General features: G+C 39.6%; 1 protein-coding gene across 1 annotated transcript; it reads right to left on the bottom strand.

The window, feature by feature from the left end:
• Nucleotides 1-2,006: 2,006 nt before the first annotated feature.
• Nucleotides 2,007-21,416, bottom strand: LOC139449425 (LON peptidase N-terminal domain and RING finger protein 1-like). The gene is made up of 11 exons (XM_071230809.1): nucleotides 20,787-21,416; nucleotides 16,961-17,079; nucleotides 15,151-15,273; nucleotides 13,693-13,929; nucleotides 12,593-12,665; nucleotides 11,297-11,479; nucleotides 10,083-10,297; nucleotides 9,645-9,766; nucleotides 7,156-7,326; nucleotides 5,792-5,982; nucleotides 2,007-5,205 (listed from the first exon to the last, which is right to left on the bottom strand). The coding sequence occupies exons 1-11, from the start codon at nucleotides 21,364-21,366 to the stop codon at nucleotides 4,916-4,918; spliced, it is 2,304 nt and encodes a 767-aa protein (XP_071086910.1). The 5' UTR covers nucleotides 21,367-21,416; the 3' UTR covers nucleotides 2,007-4,915.
• Nucleotides 21,417-21,445: the final 29 nt, after the last annotated feature.

Below are 21,445 nucleotides of genomic sequence, written 5' to 3'. Positions count from 1 at the left end.
CGGTTGTGGTTCTCATAAACCTAGAAACATCATCGGGGAGATCCGGGGCCCAAAGTGAGTGAGTGAGTGAGCGAGTGAGCGGGTGAGTGAGTGAGTGAGTGAGTGAGTGAGTGAGTGAGTGAGTGAGTGAGTGAGTGAGTGAGTGAGTGCGGTTTTACTTAGAGGGGTATGTCCGAGTGGGTGGCTTGGTGGATGAGTGAGTGATTGGGTGGGTGGGTGGGTGGGTGGGTGAGTGATTGGGTGGGTGAGTGAGTGATTGGGTGGGTGGGTGGGTGAGAGAGTGAGAGAGTGAGTGAGTGAGTGAGTACGGTTTTACTTAGAGGGGTGTGTCGGAGTCGCTCTCCATTCCTTAATAGTCGCGAGCAGATCTTTACTAAGTAATGTTTTATGACTCTTTAGAATGTTTCGTTAAAGTGTTAGAGTAGAGCTGTGTTTTAAGTAGTCGAATATTCTCGTAACGCTCCATAATGGAGCAGAGGTTCCGCAGAGGCTGAGGCCCATTATTGTTAAGGAATAGAGAGTAAAGAGGACAAACCCCTACTTAAAAGTCTTAAGTCTTATGATAGTTTAATGCCACAATATTTCAATGGCATCATGGCATGGCGGCTTTATGAGGGACCATCAGTCTGACAAAAACAGTTTGTAATAGTCTAATGGCTGGTCAGTTTGGACCGATAAATGTCACCGCCCTGATTCAACAACCAGAGTGTTCCTTATATAGTCTGATTCATCATGTTACCATGGTTACAAGAAGCATTTCAAGTAGGAATCAGGACTTGTAGATTAGTGATTAATCAGTGAATAGCAGATTCTTAGGATAGTTAACTCCTGAATATCCACACGTCCATTAGATAATCAATACAATTAAACTTTACTTTGCGTGTGCTTCCCTTATTCTACCTACGTATTGAACGAAGGATATAGAACAAACAAGTCAACCAGTACAGGCCCAAAGAGCATCAGAAATCACCATTCCTGGAGGATCACAACTGATGCCATCAACAGCTGGCATATGACAGGCTTAAGTAGGAACACGGTAATATTATGAAGAAAAGCAAAAGAATGTCTTCTGGGTGAGTGAGTTGGCCTTAACGCCGCTTTTAACAGTATTCCAGTTATATCACGGCGTGTCAGCTTAATGTGGGAGGAAAGCTGAAATGATGCAGGTCTCAGACGTTTACCACTTCGGTGAAACCCACGAGCACGGGTACGACCAAAGTTAGAAACATAATCGGGGTGAACCGGGATTCGAACCCACAATCATAGGTGTCTGGCGTACCCAAGGGATGCAACTCTGCACAGCGAATCGCGGCGCCTTAGACGACTGAGCCACCCGTGCCCCGAAAATCTTCTTAACTAGACCAGTCTTGCTGGTGACAACACAAGCTTGACCTTTTTACGGATAGTTTCATTTTTTTTTCAAATATTTTATTTGAATAGCTTTGTAAAAAAATAAAAGCATATCACATTGGCTATAGCTTGACCACTCTCAGGGAGCATGTTACCCAATTGTCTTTGGCAATGCAATAAATGTCAGAGTGGCATCCTTCAGCGTTAAGATGCACCGATTGGAGGTTGGAATTCCAGATTCTGCCAAGATAAATAATTCGTAGTTTGTAAGCCCCTGATCCGCGTTCATGGGTTTAACCGCTTCCGGCTTTCTTCACATGGAGCTGGGCACGGGTGGCCCAGTCGTCTAAGGCGTCGCGATTCCCTGTGCAGAGTTGCGTCCCTTAGGCACGCCAGAAACCTGTGATTGTGGGTTCAAATCCCGGTTAGCCCCGATTATGTCTCTAGGTATGTCAGCATCATACCCCTGCCAAAACTATTTACATCCATATATATAACGATCAGATCATGCATACACACTGAAGTTGACTGAAACTTTATCTTTACTCAAACAATTACAAGTCAAAAGGAATGTGTTCATCATCAGAAAGAAATGCGAACATTGGCGACTTGTAGTGTAACCACTGAGCTATGAGTTGATATCATTAAACAATATATCACGTGACTAGCCACGGGTCTCCTCTGGGTACACAGGTCCTACTCAGGACCCTCCCGACCTGAGAACCAAGTTACCCGTCCCAGCCCTGATAAAAAGGGGTGCTTCTTCAAATAGGGGAAACAATGAGGGGAAACCCATAGGACTACAGGACCCATCTTGATAAAGATTTCACACAACAGATTATCAAAAGTGGTAACCATGGTACTGTGGTTTAATATTAAAAAGGAACAATGTCTATAGAATGGATAGTGACAATCCTGATAATCAACACAGCCCAATTCTACAAAACCATTTCGTACTGTTCGCACCATATGATGTGTCTTCACAAACTAACAAGATGTTTGACCAAACCTAGCACAGGTGATCCTGGTGATTTGGCACGATTTAGCCTCTCAAACTAGAAACTTAACAGCAGAAAAGAGAGAAGCCGACATATTCTTTCATAATACATCTTTATTCATTCCCGTTACATGTCTTAACCTCAACCCCCAGCGTTAGAAAATAATGCTTTCGAGCCAGGAAAGGCTTTAAAGGGCTAGTGGAATGTAGAAGGTCACTAGCCCTGTTGATTAGTTTGATATCACATAAAACACAATCAATTCAAACCTTATTCCAATTCTTTCATTGTCTTTAAATGAAGTTACACCAGTTCACACCGTACCAGTTTCCAGTCAACAAAACAAGGTGATGCTGGCAAATGTTTATCTGGGTCAACTCAAGCTGGCATGATACATGAAGTCTCAATACAATACAACAACAGTTACCGTATTCGACATAATAAGCGCCAAGGGCGCTCTCAAAATTAGAAATAGGGGGCTCTGATTAGAATATTATTTTGGTGAAAAACAATACAGTTCAAAGAGCGTAAATTTCCTGGTTTATGATGAAATGTTTATAAACGACAAATATTTTTCCAGAATTTAATTGCCCATAATTAAGGGTGCATATAACAAACATATTATGCACAAATAAATAGCCTTGTGTACATTTATCAGTCGGAAGGGGGGCTAATTAGGATTGTTCACAAGCCAGTATATCAACAAATATTGCTGTGGGCGCTCATTAGGTTTGAATACGGTTATCAATATGATCTGTTTCATACAAAAATGTACCCGGTATGTATTTATCATAGATCATTCCACCCCAACTGACTATTTCACATCCTCAAAATCTCCAGGGCTGGGATATTTCGGTAAAACCTACACTAACCCCTTGATCCGTTCCAGTGGTTCTGTCAATCTCAAATTATCTGCCCTTGATTTTCATTAGCCAATTTGACTTTATGCTACTAGGTCAACTACCAATCAGAATGCAATCAGAGTTACGAAACAGCCTAAATGTTGAGTTGGTCAGTCCCATTTATTATAGTCAGCGAGAAATGCAATATTGAAAAACTGACTGACACCCAAAAGAAAGCCCTAAAACATCTTTGTGATGGAAATGATGTCTTTATGTCCATTAAAACTGGCAGTGGCTTTGGTTACTAGGTAATACAAGTTACCTCCCTTGCCCTTTCCCTTATGTCGACAATTGATTGGTCGGTAAAATGTAACTGAAAATCAAGGGTTGGTAATTTGTGTAGGTTTACCAAAATGCAAGCCCTAGAGAAATAGAGGAAGACTATTTCCATGCCTTATAAAGCTTCCGTTAAAATGTAAACCTGCCCTGGTAAAGTTTTATGTATATACCTGTAAAGGGTTGGGATGGGTTTGAGTGTATTTGAATTAAATTACAAACATGGCCTTTGTGGTCAATCTGGGAACAAAGGGATCGATCTAAAATAAGTCAGTCCATATACTCCCAACCATACATCCGCACCTGAAGACCTGATAAGACGTGGCGTAACGTTGAAGCTCCTAGTTTCTCAGAACCACTGAGTGAAGCATTCAAAGTAGCATGTGACCTCTACATATTGAAACTGAACTTAAATGTCTAGAGCCAAATGTAAATAATAAAAGCAGTGTCATTATATTGTTGTGGATTTGTTTTACTCAAAAGGGAGTACCATCAAAGAAATGTTTGTTCTGTGTTGATTTTCTTTTGTTTAAATCAAAATTTCCAAATCGATGTGGTAAAGAAATGTACCCGAATCATTCTAAGAAGCCGATATCTAACCGGCACAATAACCCCAAATCCTTCATGTAGATTATCAGCGCTCAACTGACTCGATCTTCCATGGAAGAATTTTACAACATGTTAGAGAAAGATGCTTTTAGTGAGATTGGAGAAAAGAAATACATAATTTTGTGCAAGTCACATTTCTTGTTACCATAGTTACAGCAGTGATGTTGAATAACTAAATAAATACATGCTGAGATCAACAATAATAACAGCTGAATATTCCGTTATATTCCAATATAAACATGACAAAGCGAAAAAACAAAACAATGAGTGACAGGTCTCTTGTGCTTCAGTAAATGTGAATTACAGACTTCCTTTTGTTTTTGATTTGTCGGAAATGAAGCTCTGTACAGCGATTCACAAACAGTTGGCTGTTGGACACATAGTAGTTCCATCTCTCAAGCACAAGGCTGAACAGGCTAGAGTGTGTAAATGTATCTTCTCACCACATAAGAAGAGAATCCACTGTTCTGCCCAATCAGTGTTCTCAGGTAGACTATCCAGTTGTACCTGAGTTACTTCTGACTATGCAGTCATAAAAGTCCTGCACCAATCTTTGTAATATCACACAAACTTCTTTCTCGTTGGCCCAATCGGGCTAATTCCATGATGCTAAATATATCACTGTATTTGTCTGCAGATTTGTTCCGTACATTTCACCAGTATGTCATATGCAGGTTGTCATAGCAATAATTAAGACAACCCTACTGCAATAGATAGGAGCATCAGAGATAATGATACAAAAATATACAAAGGATGTTCAAGAAACATTGCCAGGTGCCCCAGTCAGTCATTTGCCACTTTCTTCTTGAGGTATGTTAAAACACGCTTAATTGCAAGCAAACGTTCCCTGAATGAAACCATGGAAACCAATGCCATTTGGACGCGTGGGTCGAGAGGTAGGACGGCCACAACCCACCAGTGCCAGCTAGGGCCATTCGGGGAAGCCTGTGGGTCAGGATCTTTGGGGGGGATGGTTCCGAAGTGTTTGACTATCCTCTGCTTGTGCATACTTGGGAGGTCGTCGAACCAACCCTTGGATAGTGTGTACATTTCTTCTTCCAGCTGTTGTAGTTCTGAAAAAACAACAACATTGGTATTATCTTCCCTAACATCTCCATTTCCTTCATGTAGATTGTCAGATTATTATTTAAATCAAATATTTAGGGTAACCACAACTGCATTTGTCCTATTGTGAAAATAGTTTTTGAAATTACTAAAAACATAATCATTGGTAAGAAAAAGAAATTGATAATCGGTGTTTGAGATGAAGAATGAATGTCAAATGGTCAAGCGGTCCATGATAAATCTAATGTAGTGAGTGAGTGAGTATGGTTTTACGCCGCTTTTAGCAATATTCCAGCAATATCACGGCGGGGGACACCAGAAATGGGCTTCACACATTGTACCCATGTCGGGAATCGAACCCGGGTCTTCGGCGTGACGAGCGAACGCTTTAACCACTAGGGTACCCGACCGCCCCTAAATCTAATGTAAAAGGACCTTGATTCAAATATATAACTGTGAATTCTAAACTGATAATCCCTATAAAAGTGAAGTGAATGAGGGAGCTATGGATTTATTCCCCTAGTCCAGCAAGGGACTTCCTGAAAGGTCTTCATACAAAGACAGGTGCTTGCTTGCAATGGGAGTGAGACCCACCTGTGAGTTGCTCTCCTTCCACCTTCTTATCGGAGAGGTACTCCACTTTGGCCGTGTTGTAGCCATCTCGGTGTCCACGTTCCAGCACCTTGAACCTTCGGCCTCCAATAGTGTCAAGCAGGGAACGCCCATCAGGGAAAAACTGAACATCACGAATCTCCAACATCGTGCCAACATCAGAGAAGTTGTTCCTGGAAGAAAATCATAAGACTATCAATCTGATGCACATTCAGGAATATTCCAGCTGCCTGTAGATGGTTATGATGACCCCCCCCCCCCCCCCGAGGCTGGAAGGTCAGTGGTGCGATCCCAACCCCGTCATATCAAAAGATGCTAAAAGATGGTACTTGTTGTTACCCTGTCTGGTGCTCAGCATAGAGGGGCTAAAACAAGGCCTGGTCGGCTCGGAGTCACTATACTGTGTCTGAGTGGGGTATTCATGTTATCTTAGAAGGTTGCTATGTAAGCGCAATAATCTTGGATGCTACCTTAAACCCCATTTCACCTACCTCACCTTGGACGCGACCTTAAACCCCATTTCACATCACCTCACCTTGGACGCGATGTTTAACCCCATTTCACCTAACTTCACCTTGGATGAGACATTAAACCCCATTTCACCTCACCTCACATGGGACATTAAACCCCATTTCACCTCACCTCAGCTTGGACGGCACATTAAACCCCATTTCACCTCACCTCACCTTGTTACAATGACACATAATTAACCAAGTCACCAAGCAAACTTTTGACAACAATCAGATGTCCTGGTTTTCTAACCCAGCCCCCAGGGGGTACAACTACAAGAAGTCTATGCCAAACACTTATGTGCCAACCAGCCCTAACTCTACATCATGTCCAGTAGATTTTACTATTATCACTAGCTGAGCTATCTGCATCAGGCATAACAAGATACACGACTGTGGTTATCTCAGATTTACCAGATGCAAACATGGCATCCAACAATACAAATATAGAATTGACGCAAAGAGTTAACATTTATCCTTTGGAATGGGAAAATGCATGGCAGTCTGAACCATTAAATCTATATAAAAATTGGAGCTTGCATGTTTCCTAGAACCAACATTTCTATTCAGGCAAGAAATATACTAAAAGATCAATCTGTCAATGACAAAGTTTCTTCAATCTCAACAATTACATCCCCATCTATAACAGTCTTACGGCTTCTGAGCACGTGAAGTGATAAACGAAATCAAATGAATTGTTTCTCAGATTCCAACCCGGGACCTCCCTATTCATGACTATGGACTCCCACAATGCACTGCTGAGACTCCCCTGGACAGATCCATGTAAATCCCTGTGGTAAACACAGTAGCTGACAACATCCCCATTTTAAAACTTACTCGTCATCTCCCAGAGCCACGCACATGCCAAACTGCCTTGTGCCAGACTCCATGCACTGTCGTATCATCAGGCGGTACCGTGGCTCGAAGATGTGGAGAGGGCAGGGGATCGTGGGAAAGGACAGTGTGCACACAAACACAGGAATCTCGTGCTTTTCATCGCTTCCCATCCTGGACAAAAACAACATGACTAGATTAGACAGAGTCAGATTTCACACAGGATAGATACATCGACCACGAAGAAACAGACACAAGAGAGCACTGTAGATGAAAACAAGCAGATGACTATCAATACATGAGTAGTTTTTCATACACTGAAAATTTTGTAAAATCGAAATTTATTTTTTACATTTTGATACTTATCCTTCATTACTACCCTAAGGTATTAATGCAGGATAAGTTACAAAATATATATATTTATTAAGAATTGACCATTTTTTCAATATATTTTGCGATAAGCAAACGGTGTAAAGCTGTGTAGCCAATATACGCAACGTGTACACACACGTTTTTGCGTTTATATCTATCATGTCTATACAAGTTTGTATACACTAGATCTTTATCTGTTCTTATAAATAAATATAGTCAACAATAATTACTTCACAGACTGCTTATTTAATGATTACCACACACAACAGTCTGAAATACTGTTCAGCGCAATAATGGAACACAAGCCCCACCCATTCAATTATCAGCCAATCGGAAAACAGTAGTTTCTAAGTGGGAGTAGTCTCATTTTTTTTCTGTTTATAGAAACAAACACAAAAAAATATTATGTATATATTAATGTATAATCAATAATTGTTTAGTCTCAAATGTAAATTTGGAACATTTCACCAACAATCATTTATTTATTGACAAATCAATACATATGAAACATTGGTTTGTCTGGTAAAGACACAATTATTTTAAGCTTCTGGGATTTATTGAGGATATTCAAGTGAGTGTCTGTGGCAGATAAAAAGCATTATTTTATCCCAAAATGTAGATCACGCATTTTAGGCTTAAAAAAATTAAAAGAATTGGTTCCCAGGCAATGGCTTTTGAATTTTTGAAAATAGGGTGCAGGCAGGTGCCCTTTTTTGTTTACTTATTTTGGGGTTGTTCAAACTAGTCTTGAACAAATAAACAGTTATGAAGAATCAACCTGGGAAAGGGCCTCCCTACATAAATGTATTCCTTGGTAAGTAAAACTAAAATACTGGAATATAGTATCTAATTACAGTTGGACTACCAGTGTCTGCATAATACACGCATACAATGAGCTTTTATTTTATTTCACAATGCAAAGAAGTAAGTCATGTTATGACACTATCTGTCTATAAAAGTGTTCATTGTTTCTCTGGACTTACGTTTGTAATCCAATGTATTACTTTTATCCAAGATTTGATTCATTTTTGATTACATTAATTTTGGCGAAAAAGTTTGTACTGATTGGCAAATCACATCAAATCACCATGAACTCGCCTTGAAACAAAACTAGTCATTAGAGATACAAAGTCTTTGGTCTTCCAATAACTGTATTCAAATTTCTTTTCAGTTATGATATTGAAGTATTTTTTAAACTAAATCACCCACAGATAGGGGAGAAAATATGTGAACAGCTGATTGATATAGTCTCTGTTGTACGCGACAAATACACATGTAATTAAATCTCTGTGTATACAGTACACAAATACCATTCAATTTCTAAATCATCATGTGTTATCGTAAATTTCATGTTTTCATTGCCAAAATGTGCAATTGCCAACGAACACACAACCTCCTATTGCCGCCATGACCATAACGAGATGTAAAGCAGTGTGCAAGTAAAGGGAAGCAACTGCACGCTGTATAGGATCGCATAGTTTTAAGCATTGTAGCATTTAACTGCTGGGGTTGTATGTTCAAGACGCAGAATATTAAGGGATATTTTATTTTTAAATTTAAAATGGAAACAAAAACAAAACATGCGGCCGACTTAATGATGATGGAGGCAGTGCCCGAGGACCAAGACTATTATTTCCTTAGCCTTATTTATCTGAAATGTAATTTAGCACTGATATTTCCTCCACATTAGTTCATGTTAGTTTACTGTCCCTGTTATCACTGGAATACATCATTCACATTTGCATAATCTGAATGGGAATCTTTGGATAGATTTTTAGCAGACCTTTGAGCAGGCTTCTGTGAATGCCAAGGTCAACCCTGTGCTGATCACAGTGCAAGAGGCAGTGGGAAGCCTAGTAGTTAAAGTGTTCGCTCATCACGCTGAAGGTCTGGGTTCGATTCCCCACATAGGTAAAATGTGTGAAGCAAATTTGTGTTGTCCCCCAGCCGTGATATTGCTGGAATATTGCATATTCTTCTGAGGGTTGTATTGCGTCATATGTATGGTTGACGGACGGACGTACTGCAGTATATACATTGATATATGTATATTGCACACGCTTACTCACAGTGCAGGACAACAGTCACACCCTGCCACTAATCTTATATTATGGACTTGCCTTGTGAGCTCAAGCATCTCCTCCTCGTGTGTCTTTTTTCTTTCCTCGTACTCCTGGGCAAAGTATGTTTCCAGGATGGCTTGCACCGATTCCGTCACAGCCTGTCTCCTCTCTGCCAGGTACTGTAACCATGGTAACATACAGCTACTGTCAATCTTTGGAAAATACACTTAAAGTGGCTGACTGCAATATTTGCAAAGTGTGGACCTAAAACACTGTTTTGTAAAATGGACAGATGCTATTGAAAATAGATAGCAACAACGATTTTAATCACAATGTTGACTGCCACCTCATGAAGAGGGTGTAGTCTACCCTACATATGGTCCAATCTGAAAGCAGACTTTTTTTATTCTTCTAGATTAATCTTACTTTTACTCTGTTGGCAAAGAGATGTTTCTGTATTGATTCTCTAGTAACGTAATAAATGAGCTCTCGTACCTCAACTAGAGAACTTTTACACAGAGGGCAGTTGGTGGTGTGATCTAGGCATCGCTCAAGACACTGGCGACAGAACACATGGCCGCATGGCGTGGTGACCGGCACATAGAACAGCCGGTAGCACAAGCCACACTCAAAGTCATCCACAGTCAGCAGTTCTTGGGGGATGATCTTAGCATCGTTGTAGCTGGAAGCAGTTGGTAGGGTGTCCGGTTCTGCAAAGTGATATGAATGTTACTTTTCAAGTTGAAGAATTCCTTATTTCTTTGTTTGTTGTTGTTTAACAACACTCAGCAATATTCCAGCTATATGACAACGGTCTGTAAATCATCGAGTCTGAACCAGACAATCCAGAGACTGACATCAAGAGCATCGATCCACGCAGTTGGGATCGATGACATGCATCAACCAAGTCAGTGAGCCAGACCACCCGCCTATTACAACAAACTTAGTCACCTCATATGGCAAAGGGTTGCTGAAGACCTATTCTACCTGGATCTTCACGGGACAGAGTACACTGACACTCTATCAGCCCAGGCATACCCTTATTACCACTCACACCATACAATGACAAGCATACAGTACTGATAACCTAGTCAACGAGTACCACATTACAGGGTTAGAAATTGGCACTAGTCCTGTAGTCCTGGCAAAACTGCCCAATAGTAAAGGTATAAGGACTAGTAGAAATTTTGCCATTTTTAAGGGTTTTGCTATATGTTATCATTATAAGGACTAGTGGACTGAAACTGTTAGTTTCTACCGCTGCATTACATCCATCTTCTCGAGGCGTGTCCACTAGCCTATATCAAAGCCTAGTTTCTACCCTTGTCACATCAAGGCCACTTTTCTTGGCTTGTAGATCACGAGTAGCTTCACAAAGATGGCTCCTACCACAGGCGACCACCTAGTCGATCAGATAACGGTAACATTCGCATTTTCATCCCTGACACAAAAACATAGACAATCCTTGGGGCTTTTAAAATATGAAAAAGACATCTTCGTGTCAACAATGACAGGCAATTGTTATTCACTTTCATACGAATGGACGTTGGTTTTGTGAAACGTTCTCTGATTGGACGATTGATATGTGCAATAGTCCAATCATATTTAGCACAGGAAAGTGGGCTGATGTGGCGAGGGTGGAAACAAGACTTTGATGAAAAGGCTAGTGGTTGCCTCGGAAAGATACATTACATCAGGTAATTACTTACTCATATACTTGAGCTCGGAGGACCGTGTAGGACTCGATGGACACTGTCCAGACACATTGCGAGACCGTTTCCTTGAGCATGTTGTCGTGGATACATCTGGAAGGCTGCCATTGGCCACAGACTGGATGCTCAAGTCTCTAATCGCCAGTGGGGATGAGCCCCGGGAGGATGGAGCGGAACGACCTACAAGACAAAACAGACATAGAAATGTATCTTGTCCCAACATGTGTCCCACAGTGCTCTCACAAAGATGTTTATGTGTGCCATTTGGAATTAACAATGCCAACAAGAAAAATCCTAATTATCAATCTTAAAACACTGTGATTATCATGTCACAATGAGTCAGACAATAACAATTGTAATTTTTAGAATGTTTGCCAGATTCCTTGTCATTGAGGTTGAAAACATCCTATTCAATTATCAAAAATAAGGGGTTTATATCTTTATTTTATTTTTGTGTATTTAACATGTTCTTCTGTTCATTTCACATGTTTGACCAGACTACATCCTAAAGAAAACTTATCAGTGTTCAATATAATATACATCATCACTATTTCTGTTTATAATGTGATTTCTAAATGGGCTGCTCATGCACTAGAAATTTATATAACTGCGTTACAATTCAAATTGTTTCTTTGACATTGTAATACAAGGAATATGGAAACCCTGACACAACTGAAAATTACTGAAGTGATTTTCGGCTTATCTCAGAAACTTGCCATTCTTAACCAGTAGGAATAGACAATTCAATTTGGATTAGTTGTTTCTGTTAAAGCATAACTTTGTTTATTTGTTTGTTGTTTTACGCCACACTCAGCAATATTCCAGCTATATGACGGCGGTCTGTAAATAATCGAGTCTGAACCAGACAATCCAATGATTGACATCATTAGCATCGATGCACGCAATTGGGACCGATGACATGCATCAACCATGTCAGCGAGTCTGACCACCCAATCCCGTTAGTCGTCTTTTACGACAAGCATGGCTTGCTTAAGACCTATTCTACCCCGGGTCTTAAAGCATAAATCAATTACACAAGCAAATATGCAACTTTTAAATCACTCACAAGTAGACAGTAACCTATGCCAAATCCAAGTCTCAAGAAAGATACTTGCTCAATTTGCTCAAAACATTAAAAAATGTGTTTGCCTGTTTTTCAAAATGCCAAAAAGCTTTCACTGCGAAATGTAAGTGAGGCCACAATCATTGGAAAGATTGATCACAATTTCAGATTTCTCTTTGACTTGTGTTATGAAAACCTCCACAGGGGACGTTTGACATGAGACTACTTACATCGCATCACTGTGTGAGTCACTTCTCTACCCGTAGTGAAGTCATAGGGACCGTCCCCGTCACAGCAGTCAGCCTGGGGAAGACAAGGCATGTTCTAATACAGGAGGTGACAAGCACACACTGAGGCAAGTAGAATATCACGGATAAGCATGGTAAAGATAGTAATTTGCAAAAATAATTAGTAATTAATATACCCCATTAGCATGAATGACTATTGTTTTGATGAATTGTTCAATAGACATTTCATAAGAGTGGCTGTGATGAAAAATATCAAGTCTCGATAAATATCCCAGGACCCTTCACATATGAAGATCAAATGTTCAGTTCCTATCTATCTCTGGACATTGTGTTTCGTATTAACAGTCTATTCGCCAGGGTCCCTTTGCACAAAGCTATCTTACCTCTAAGGTGATCGAAACTCCCATACTTTAACCTAGGCTTACGATACTCCTAGCGCTAAGATCACTTTGTGAAACAGGGCCCTGTAAGGAATCTTCCCAAGGCAAGGGAGGTAACTGACTATAAAAGTCCAGTTTCCACCCTTGCCGAACTAGGCTGGTAATTTGGAGTTATATTTTGGCTGAGCTAACGAGTCTATGCATAGTCCAATCAAAATCGCGCAACAAAATTGAAATCCGGTACGTAAACTGTCTGGCTGATTTAAGTCTATTGCTGGTTTTGCAAAGCATGTGCATCGCCGACTCGCTGTCAACAGATATTTTCCAAATCTTTTCATGATTTTAATCAAGCTGCTCATGTGATTTGTTGCATTTTGCAATGTAAGACCCGTTTTATCACTATATAGATCTTGATTATCGATCAGATCATCTTGACTGGGCGCCGCCATTTTGTTTGAATCAAATGCAAATGATACACGAGGTGGAATCTGATTGGTCCATAGGGGAGGTTTAGAAGGGACTAACTCGTAATAACCACTGGTGGCTCTACGATCGAGTCCAGGAATTCCAGCCAAGTTCGGCAAGTGTTGAAACTGGACTTTTAAAGTCAGTTAACTCTCTTGCCTCGGGAGATGTGGAAGGACTGCTTACAGTTCCCTGCCCCGCCTATAACTGAGATCAACACGTCACAAAGTCCTGTACCTGTGCAGCTGAAGGTGAAGGTCCAGACGCCACGCTGAAGTTCTCGGCTGTTGTGATGGTTTCACTGATGATGCTCCGGAGGTGATGTATGGTGGATACATTGAGGTTGGGGAAGAGCTGTGCTGTGTTGAAGTTGCTGGATATCAGGTTTTGTAGAACACTTGGATTCACGTACTGTTGACGCACAAGGCTCTTTGGGTCATCCGGTGGCAGATGTGACAAAATCCTGTGCAAGATCTGTAGCAATAGAAATTTCAAATTATGACATGGGTGGAATAAAAACAAAAAATAAAATGCCTAACACAGATTATTTTCTCTCCATGTGTTAAGGATCAGCGAGTAGATGTACCCTCAGAGACACAACCCAAATTGCTTCAGAGTAATCAGTGGGGTGAAAAAACCAATTTCATGGGAAAAAACGTAATATTAATCGTACCATGATGCATGTTAGCCACACAAAGCAGCATCATTAGTTGAAATATTCATCATTCAGCGATAAAATTCATCATGTGACAATCATTATAACTGTATTGCAGAAAGACAATGCGGTGTTTCGAAATCCGGAGAAATATCGGCGTACATGCAGTTAGCTCCCTGTAGAATTCATCATGTGACTAGGGCATTAACAAATTGATCTTCGGGATAAAAACATAAATTAAGGAGGGTTGCATATTTAAGGCTGAAAAGCATAATTATTATAACAAAAGTGTAATGGTTAGTATCCTTAGTTTTGAAATATAAAAAATATTGCTATAAAATAATAAGTTAAATGTGTATCCATTTCGATATTTTAGCATCTTTAGTAGTATATTGTTGTAATATCATGACAAAGTTTGTTTAAATAGTATTTCAAAAGTTCTTTGAAAGGCATTTAGAAGTGATTCACATAAGGAAGGGAATATATGGATGTCAACTTCTTTATTATGAGGAACACAGCGTTTCGGAGTATATGCTTACTCCTTCTCATGGCATTCATTCACCTGATGAAGGAGTAAGCTTATACTCCGAAACGTGTTCCTCATAATAAAGAAGTTGACATCCATATATTCTCTTCCTTATTCCAAAAGTGTTTTTGAGATAAATAATATTAGCAGATGTAATAATAATGGTGCTTAGAAAATTGACAATGGGGGCAGCACTTATTAAAACAATTCACAATAAGTGAAATTTGTTTTCAGAGATCATTCACTGAGTGTTTTCTTTCATCAAAGGAGAAAAAGCAAAGGTCCACTTCCCTACATGTGAAGCAGATTCCTAGTGCCCACAAAAATCAATATGGCCCAAACAAATCAGAACAGTAATTTGAGAAAACCATATTATAAATGGCTTCTATACACTAGTCATGCTAACAAAGTAACAGCATCTGAATACAGTATTGACGAATTTGAGGAGTCCAATATTTACAAGACATGGGTATTACTTCATCTGTAAGCATGGTAGAACTAAACACAACCCTACCTTGCATAGATAGTCTTTGGCAGAGGCAACTGTTGTATCTAAGGCCAGACACTGAAGGAAGCACACCACAGCATCTTCATACCGTTTTAATCCATACAAAGCACAACCTCGACGAAAATACCCCTGAAAGGCAATTACAAAGTTTGTAAATAGTATTCATTGCAATAATGATCAGTATCATTATGAAAGAGAAATTGCCACTATATACGTCACCATGTTTCATGGTTCGAATTTCATTCATTGAATGGTTTGTTTTTGTATGTTGTTTAAAGCCGCACTCAGCAATATTCCAGCTATATGACAGCGGTCTGTAAATAATCGAGTCTGGACCAGACAATCCACTGATTGACATCATGAGCATCGATCCATGCAATTGGGATATATGACATGTATCAACCAAGTCAGCGAGTCTGACAACCCGATCCTGTCAGTCACGTCTAACAACAAGCATAGTCGGCTCTTGTGGCAAGCATGGGTTGCTGAAGACCTGTTCTAACCCGGATCTTCATGTTTGTTTGTTTGTTGTTTAACGCCGCACTCAGCAATATTCCAGCTATATGACGGCGGTCTGTAAATAATCAAGTCTGGACCAGACAATCCAGTGATTGAAGTTATGAGCATCGATCCGGATCTTCGCAGAGCCCATTGAATGGAATGCTAATGGCATAGATAACAGGCTCAAGAAGGGTTCTGGGTTCATACAAACACTATTTATGCAATACCTTGTGACAACGTAAACTTATCATATGCAGCCAATGGTGAATATAAATATATTCAGCACCAGTGGAACGTGACCTAGACAAACACATTGGAAAAGGACAGGTGCACAGGCTTAATGCAAAGTATGCTACCGGTAAACAAACTACACGAGAGGATTTCAAAATTGAAAAGGGCATTATCAATTTCAATGAAAAGAAAGGGGCAGTTTTTTCTAAAATACAGCTGCTTGTTATTTAGTTCAAGGTGAAATAGCTTATATAATGTTTGAAGATGGACCCAAACTTATGGGATCAGAGGAAACTGTTATCGCCATTATCGTTGACTGACAGGGTGAACTAACCTGTTACAAGATGGTTAGCAGATTCCTGAAGCGACCATCAAATGTAACCATGGAAACATATTCGAAGGAGTGCATGGGTTCCTTGAATGTCTCCTCTCCTATGGTATATGAATCTAGAGAATCCCTTAATCGTACATTAACATCAGGGTAGGACAGGGATGGAAATTAGCATCCCGCTTGCCTGGACCAGTTTTGTTCAAGTTGAAGGTGTCCTAAGCATTTCAGGGAGAGGGGAGCTGTATGTTATCACTATTCAGACTAGACGTTCATTGTTCATTTCCATCCCTGTTATGACAAAGACTCTCTGTCTCCGCCATGAAACCAATCTTGGCTGCTGCAGCATTTTCGTCAATAGGTGAGGTGAAATGGTGTTTAACGTCGCGTCCAAGATTATTGCACTTATATAGCGACGTGCATGTACGTGTGTGTTTGTGTGCGTGTGTGTGGCGGCTGGTACAAGTCCGGACTGATGCCGATTTATAGTGCTAGCTCACTGAGATACCATGCCGCAGTTTAACATGAATACCCCACTCAGACACAGTATACTGACTCCGAGCCGACCAGTCCTTGTTTTAGCCCCTTAATGCCAAGCGCCAGACAGGGTAACAACAAGTACCATCTTTTAACGTCTTTTGGTATGACGCGGCACGGGGTCGAACCCGGACCTTCCGCTCTCCAGGCGGACGCTTTACCACTAGACCACGGAGGTGGTCTTTTCGTCAATATCCTAAAGTTAGGATGGATATTCACCTTGGGCCAGTCCGGCCTGAGTCGGATGACATTATCTGCATCCTGCAAGGCCTCAGCAGCATTGTCCAATAGGAAGTAGGCATAGCAACGGTTGCTCAGCAGTAAATGGTCCTTTGGAACTGAAACGGACAAAAGGAGACAATTAGGTATCATCAACAGCAATCAGACCCACGAGAAAGCAAATTATTTATCTTATCAATGCTTATGTGCATAACAGTAGAAATAAAGCCAAATGACAAGTTCACTGACATTTCTATTCTGAGTGGAAACAATATCAATTTTCATACTGTCAGTGTCAGTGTCCAATTTTCTTGGCTCGAAGGAAATCCCCATCAATACTTGGTGCAAAGCTTCAAAGCATGTGTAGTATCATGACATCATTAATATTCTGTTGGGTCAAGTGCAGCATGTCATACGTCACCAGCCCATGAACGTCAAGCAGATAGATCAACCTTTCTACATGTTCTAAGGCCTTACATTTTTAATTGGTTTACAAGACCAAACAACAGAAAAACCCTGAACTTTAAAATCACATAAACAGACTTCTCAAAGAACTTTGAGCAAATCTGATTTGCAATTAGGTGAAATGAAAATATGACATTTTATCACCGCTACTTGTAAGAAATGGTGAACATGGTGAAGAACATGTATAAAAAGGTTTTTTTAAAAATAAACCCAATTTATTATCTTTCGATATTTCGCCATATTAACAAAATCTGAAACTGAATATATATATATACTGAATATGTTAGAAATATCTTATAAGTAACAATAATTAACTTATACTAATTTAAACATTAAACATCTTATACACAAAACCTTAACTTCAATCCTAAAATGTTTTTGTTTTTAAAAAAAAAAAACATTAAAAAATGACCATATATATGTTTCATCAACACTGCTCCCATGAAGAATACTGCATTTCAATGTGTAATACTGTGACATCATTAAGATTCTTTGGATTAAAAAAAGTGAAGTGTGCCACAAGTCTCCAGACCATGAACATCGCACAGATAGATCAACTGTTCTTAGGCCACATATATTTTTTAAGTTGCAGTAGAATACCAAACGACATAAAAAAATCATATTAGAAACAAGGCATATTAAAAAATATGTTTGGTTCCTCATATACGTGGAAAAATAAAAGAAACATTTTTCACCAACATGTCGGATATACATTCAACCTTTAACAGGGAAAAAAGAATTTAATGAAACATGTTGAAATCAATTTGTCAGCACCGAACAAAATGATGAAAAACATCACGATAGTATCGCGGGATTGTCTTATTTTTTTAAATAAATCTGAATAAAATTAGGTGCGATCGGGAGTAAAATGTAGGTAGGGTAAGGTAATATTTTTTTAAACGGCTAAAACAAACTGACTTTTGACAAAGATATTTGGGCTAGCTCCGTTTTGTAATTACGCGAATGAAAATACGGAATTTTATCAATGGTGTTCGTGAGAAGTCGTGTTTTGTCAACACCGCTCCCCTGACGCGTGCTGCATGGCCATTTTTAATACATGCACAACTAAAACAATGGCGCACATCACGAGCTGTCAGCTCGGATGACATTTACACATGTGAGATGACAGATGTTTGGTATAATTATCTCCAGTAATAACTAGCGTCATTTAACATGTCACAAGCGTGATTGTTTTCTGTTAATTGTCCCTTTACCTGTATTACAACACACATTTTAAAAGTGTCAGGTTATGAAAGCCAAGGCCCTTGAAGAATAGGTCTTCAGCAACCCATGCTTGTCATAAAAGGCGACTACGCTTGTAGTAAGAGACGACTAATGGGATTGGGTGGTAAGGAGCGCAGACCTGGTTGATGCATGTCATCGATCCCAATTGTGTGGATTCATGTTCAGGTTGTCAATCACAGGATTGTCTGGTCCAGACTCGATTACATACAGACAGTCGATGAACCAACGAGTACGAGTATGGTGCTGACACACCTAGAAACATAATTGGGGCGTGCCGGGATTCGAACCCACAATCACAGGTTTCTGGCATGCCCAAGGGACGCAACTCTGCACAGCAAATTGCGGCAGCTTAGACGACTGGGCCACCTGTGCCCCCTAGAGCTATATCGATTGATAACAATAGAAAAGTGTGCACATTCACTCATGATATTGCCCAATCACAAACAAACCTGATTTTCAAACAATATAACTGACATGCTCCAACTGATATATTCCCTGTGAAAAAGTGAGTTATTGGAAAACTAATGTTTTGAGTTGGTGTCTCTTATAGCTTTGGAGAACAAGACTGTTGGGACAATGTGACTCATTCACTGTGGAAATAAGGATTGTGTTTTTACAGGACACCGTTTCCAATGTTGACGATTCTTGTTCTTTATTAGATACATATATTGTCCGACCGGATGAATGCTGTGCTCCCTGCTCTATAATTACAATAGTGTATACTTCTTTGAGAGCCATTTAGAAGTACTAGGAGTACTACGTAAGGATAAGATATATGGATGAACAATTTCTTTATTACAATTAGGAGCGACATTTCACTTGCTTGATAACGGTGTTAGAACCTACACCGAAACGTCGCTCCTAATTGTAATAAAGAAGTTGTTCATCCATATATGTTATACTTACTTAATCATGTTAATAGTGTATACATCGGAATGTACATGTTGGGCTTTGTCCTACATTAAGGCAATTCTTTGAGACTAACTAGGGTCAGACCCCTACAAATATCAAATAGAAACTTTAAATAATCGAGTCTGGACCAGACAATCTAGTGATTGACATCATGAGCATCGATCCACGCAATTAGGATCAATGTCATGCAACAACCAAGTCAGCGAGTCTGACCATCTGATCCTGTTAGTCGCCTCTTACGACAAGGACAGTCCCCTTTTACGTCAAGCATGGGTGGCTGAAGACCTCAGAACTCCAGATAACTTTTGAGCAATTGAGTTTTTACTCTAGGCTTTCTATTTTTATTGGGTTATTACATTTTTAATTGTGTAACCAATATTTTTTCATTCATGTACACAACAGGTATAAGGATGCCCATTGCTAGTCTTTTCCTATGTTTTCTTTTGTGCGTATTTTAATTTACATTTTTGAACCGGAAGAGAAAGTTTTTCTTTCAAGGCATGCGCTTAGACTGATAGCTGTCACAATCAACTATTTGAGAAATAAATACAGCATAATAAATTTGCACCAGTCCCTTACCAAACGGCCCAATATATAAAGTTATAGGTATCATTAATTAGGACTAGTAGAAATTTGTCATTTTTAAGGAATTTGCTCTACGATATCATTAGAATCTATAAAGATTATCTTATAGTGACTAGCTAGAGGCCTAAAAGTGTTAAGTTTCTATCAATGAAATACCGAATTTCTTTTAAAGAAATATATCGTTTTATATTATTTTCGAAACCAATATTGACATTGACCGCGAAAACTAACAACGTGAAATGTACACGTGATGATTAGATAATGGGGTCAATGGCAGTTAGCGTTGATTTGATTGGTCGATCCAAGCTTAGGCATAACAAACCCTACTTGCACAGGTGAAGAGATTGACAAGTGAATAAATACCTCCGAGAGAGTTACACGTGACTTGAATTCAAATAATACAATCACATATTTTATTATAACTTTTCATCACCTCAATCAGTATTTTATTACAGTTTTGAATTGAAAATAGCTGTTTTTTTCCCCCACACGACATTATACAAACAAATAAAAATGGCGGCGATTCGCGCACTTCCGGTTGCAACCTTTTACATAAGACACACATTAGTCAAAGAAAACGTGAATGAAGAATGTAACTAGATTGATCATATATACTTACCAAGTTCAATTGCTTTACTGTAATAAATAATAGCGTTTGGAAAATCCCTCAATTCGAAGTAAGTATTGCCCTTCGATTTCAACCTATTTGCCTCACATTCATCAACAAACCATTTTTCTATCACATGGGTCAAAAGTATATTCGACTTCAGATTGGCCACCTTCAGTGTATAATGCACAACTCCACATATCCGACACGCCTTTGAAGAATCTTTCATTAAACACTTTCGGCAAAATGTATGACCACAGGGTATCGTCACTGGGTCAGACAGTAAGCTTCTACAAACCCAACACGTGAACATACACTTTTTGTTCATATTCTCATTTGCCGTATCCTGTTTCACACTTTCAATCAGCCCTGTCACCAAATGTTTTAACTTTTCGGGCTTCACTTTTCCAAATCGAAATGCGTGCGAGTAGGCTTCAAATGCTTTCTGAAACTGGCCTCCTCTTGCGAAGCTGTCAGCTAGGCCGAGATATAAGTCCATTTTAGGACCATTTTCCTTGATTGTTCTCTCAAATATTTCAGCAGCTAGTCCAAAATTGTTCGTACTGAAAGCTTGTCTCGCTAAATCCACCATGTTCTGTTCCTGAGCGTTGCCTACCAGGCGTATAGACGATGTTACAAAACACCGACTGACAGTGTTATATAAGGATCAC

Source organism: Haliotis cracherodii, unplaced genomic scaffold, assembly GCF_022045235.1.
Source record: "Haliotis cracherodii isolate W230 unplaced genomic scaffold, xgHalCrac1.p SCAF_8, whole genome shotgun sequence".
Taxonomy (NCBI): Eukaryota; Metazoa; Mollusca; class Gastropoda; order Lepetellida; family Haliotidae; genus Haliotis; species Haliotis cracherodii.
This window is presented reverse-complemented; position numbering and strand designations above follow the sequence as displayed.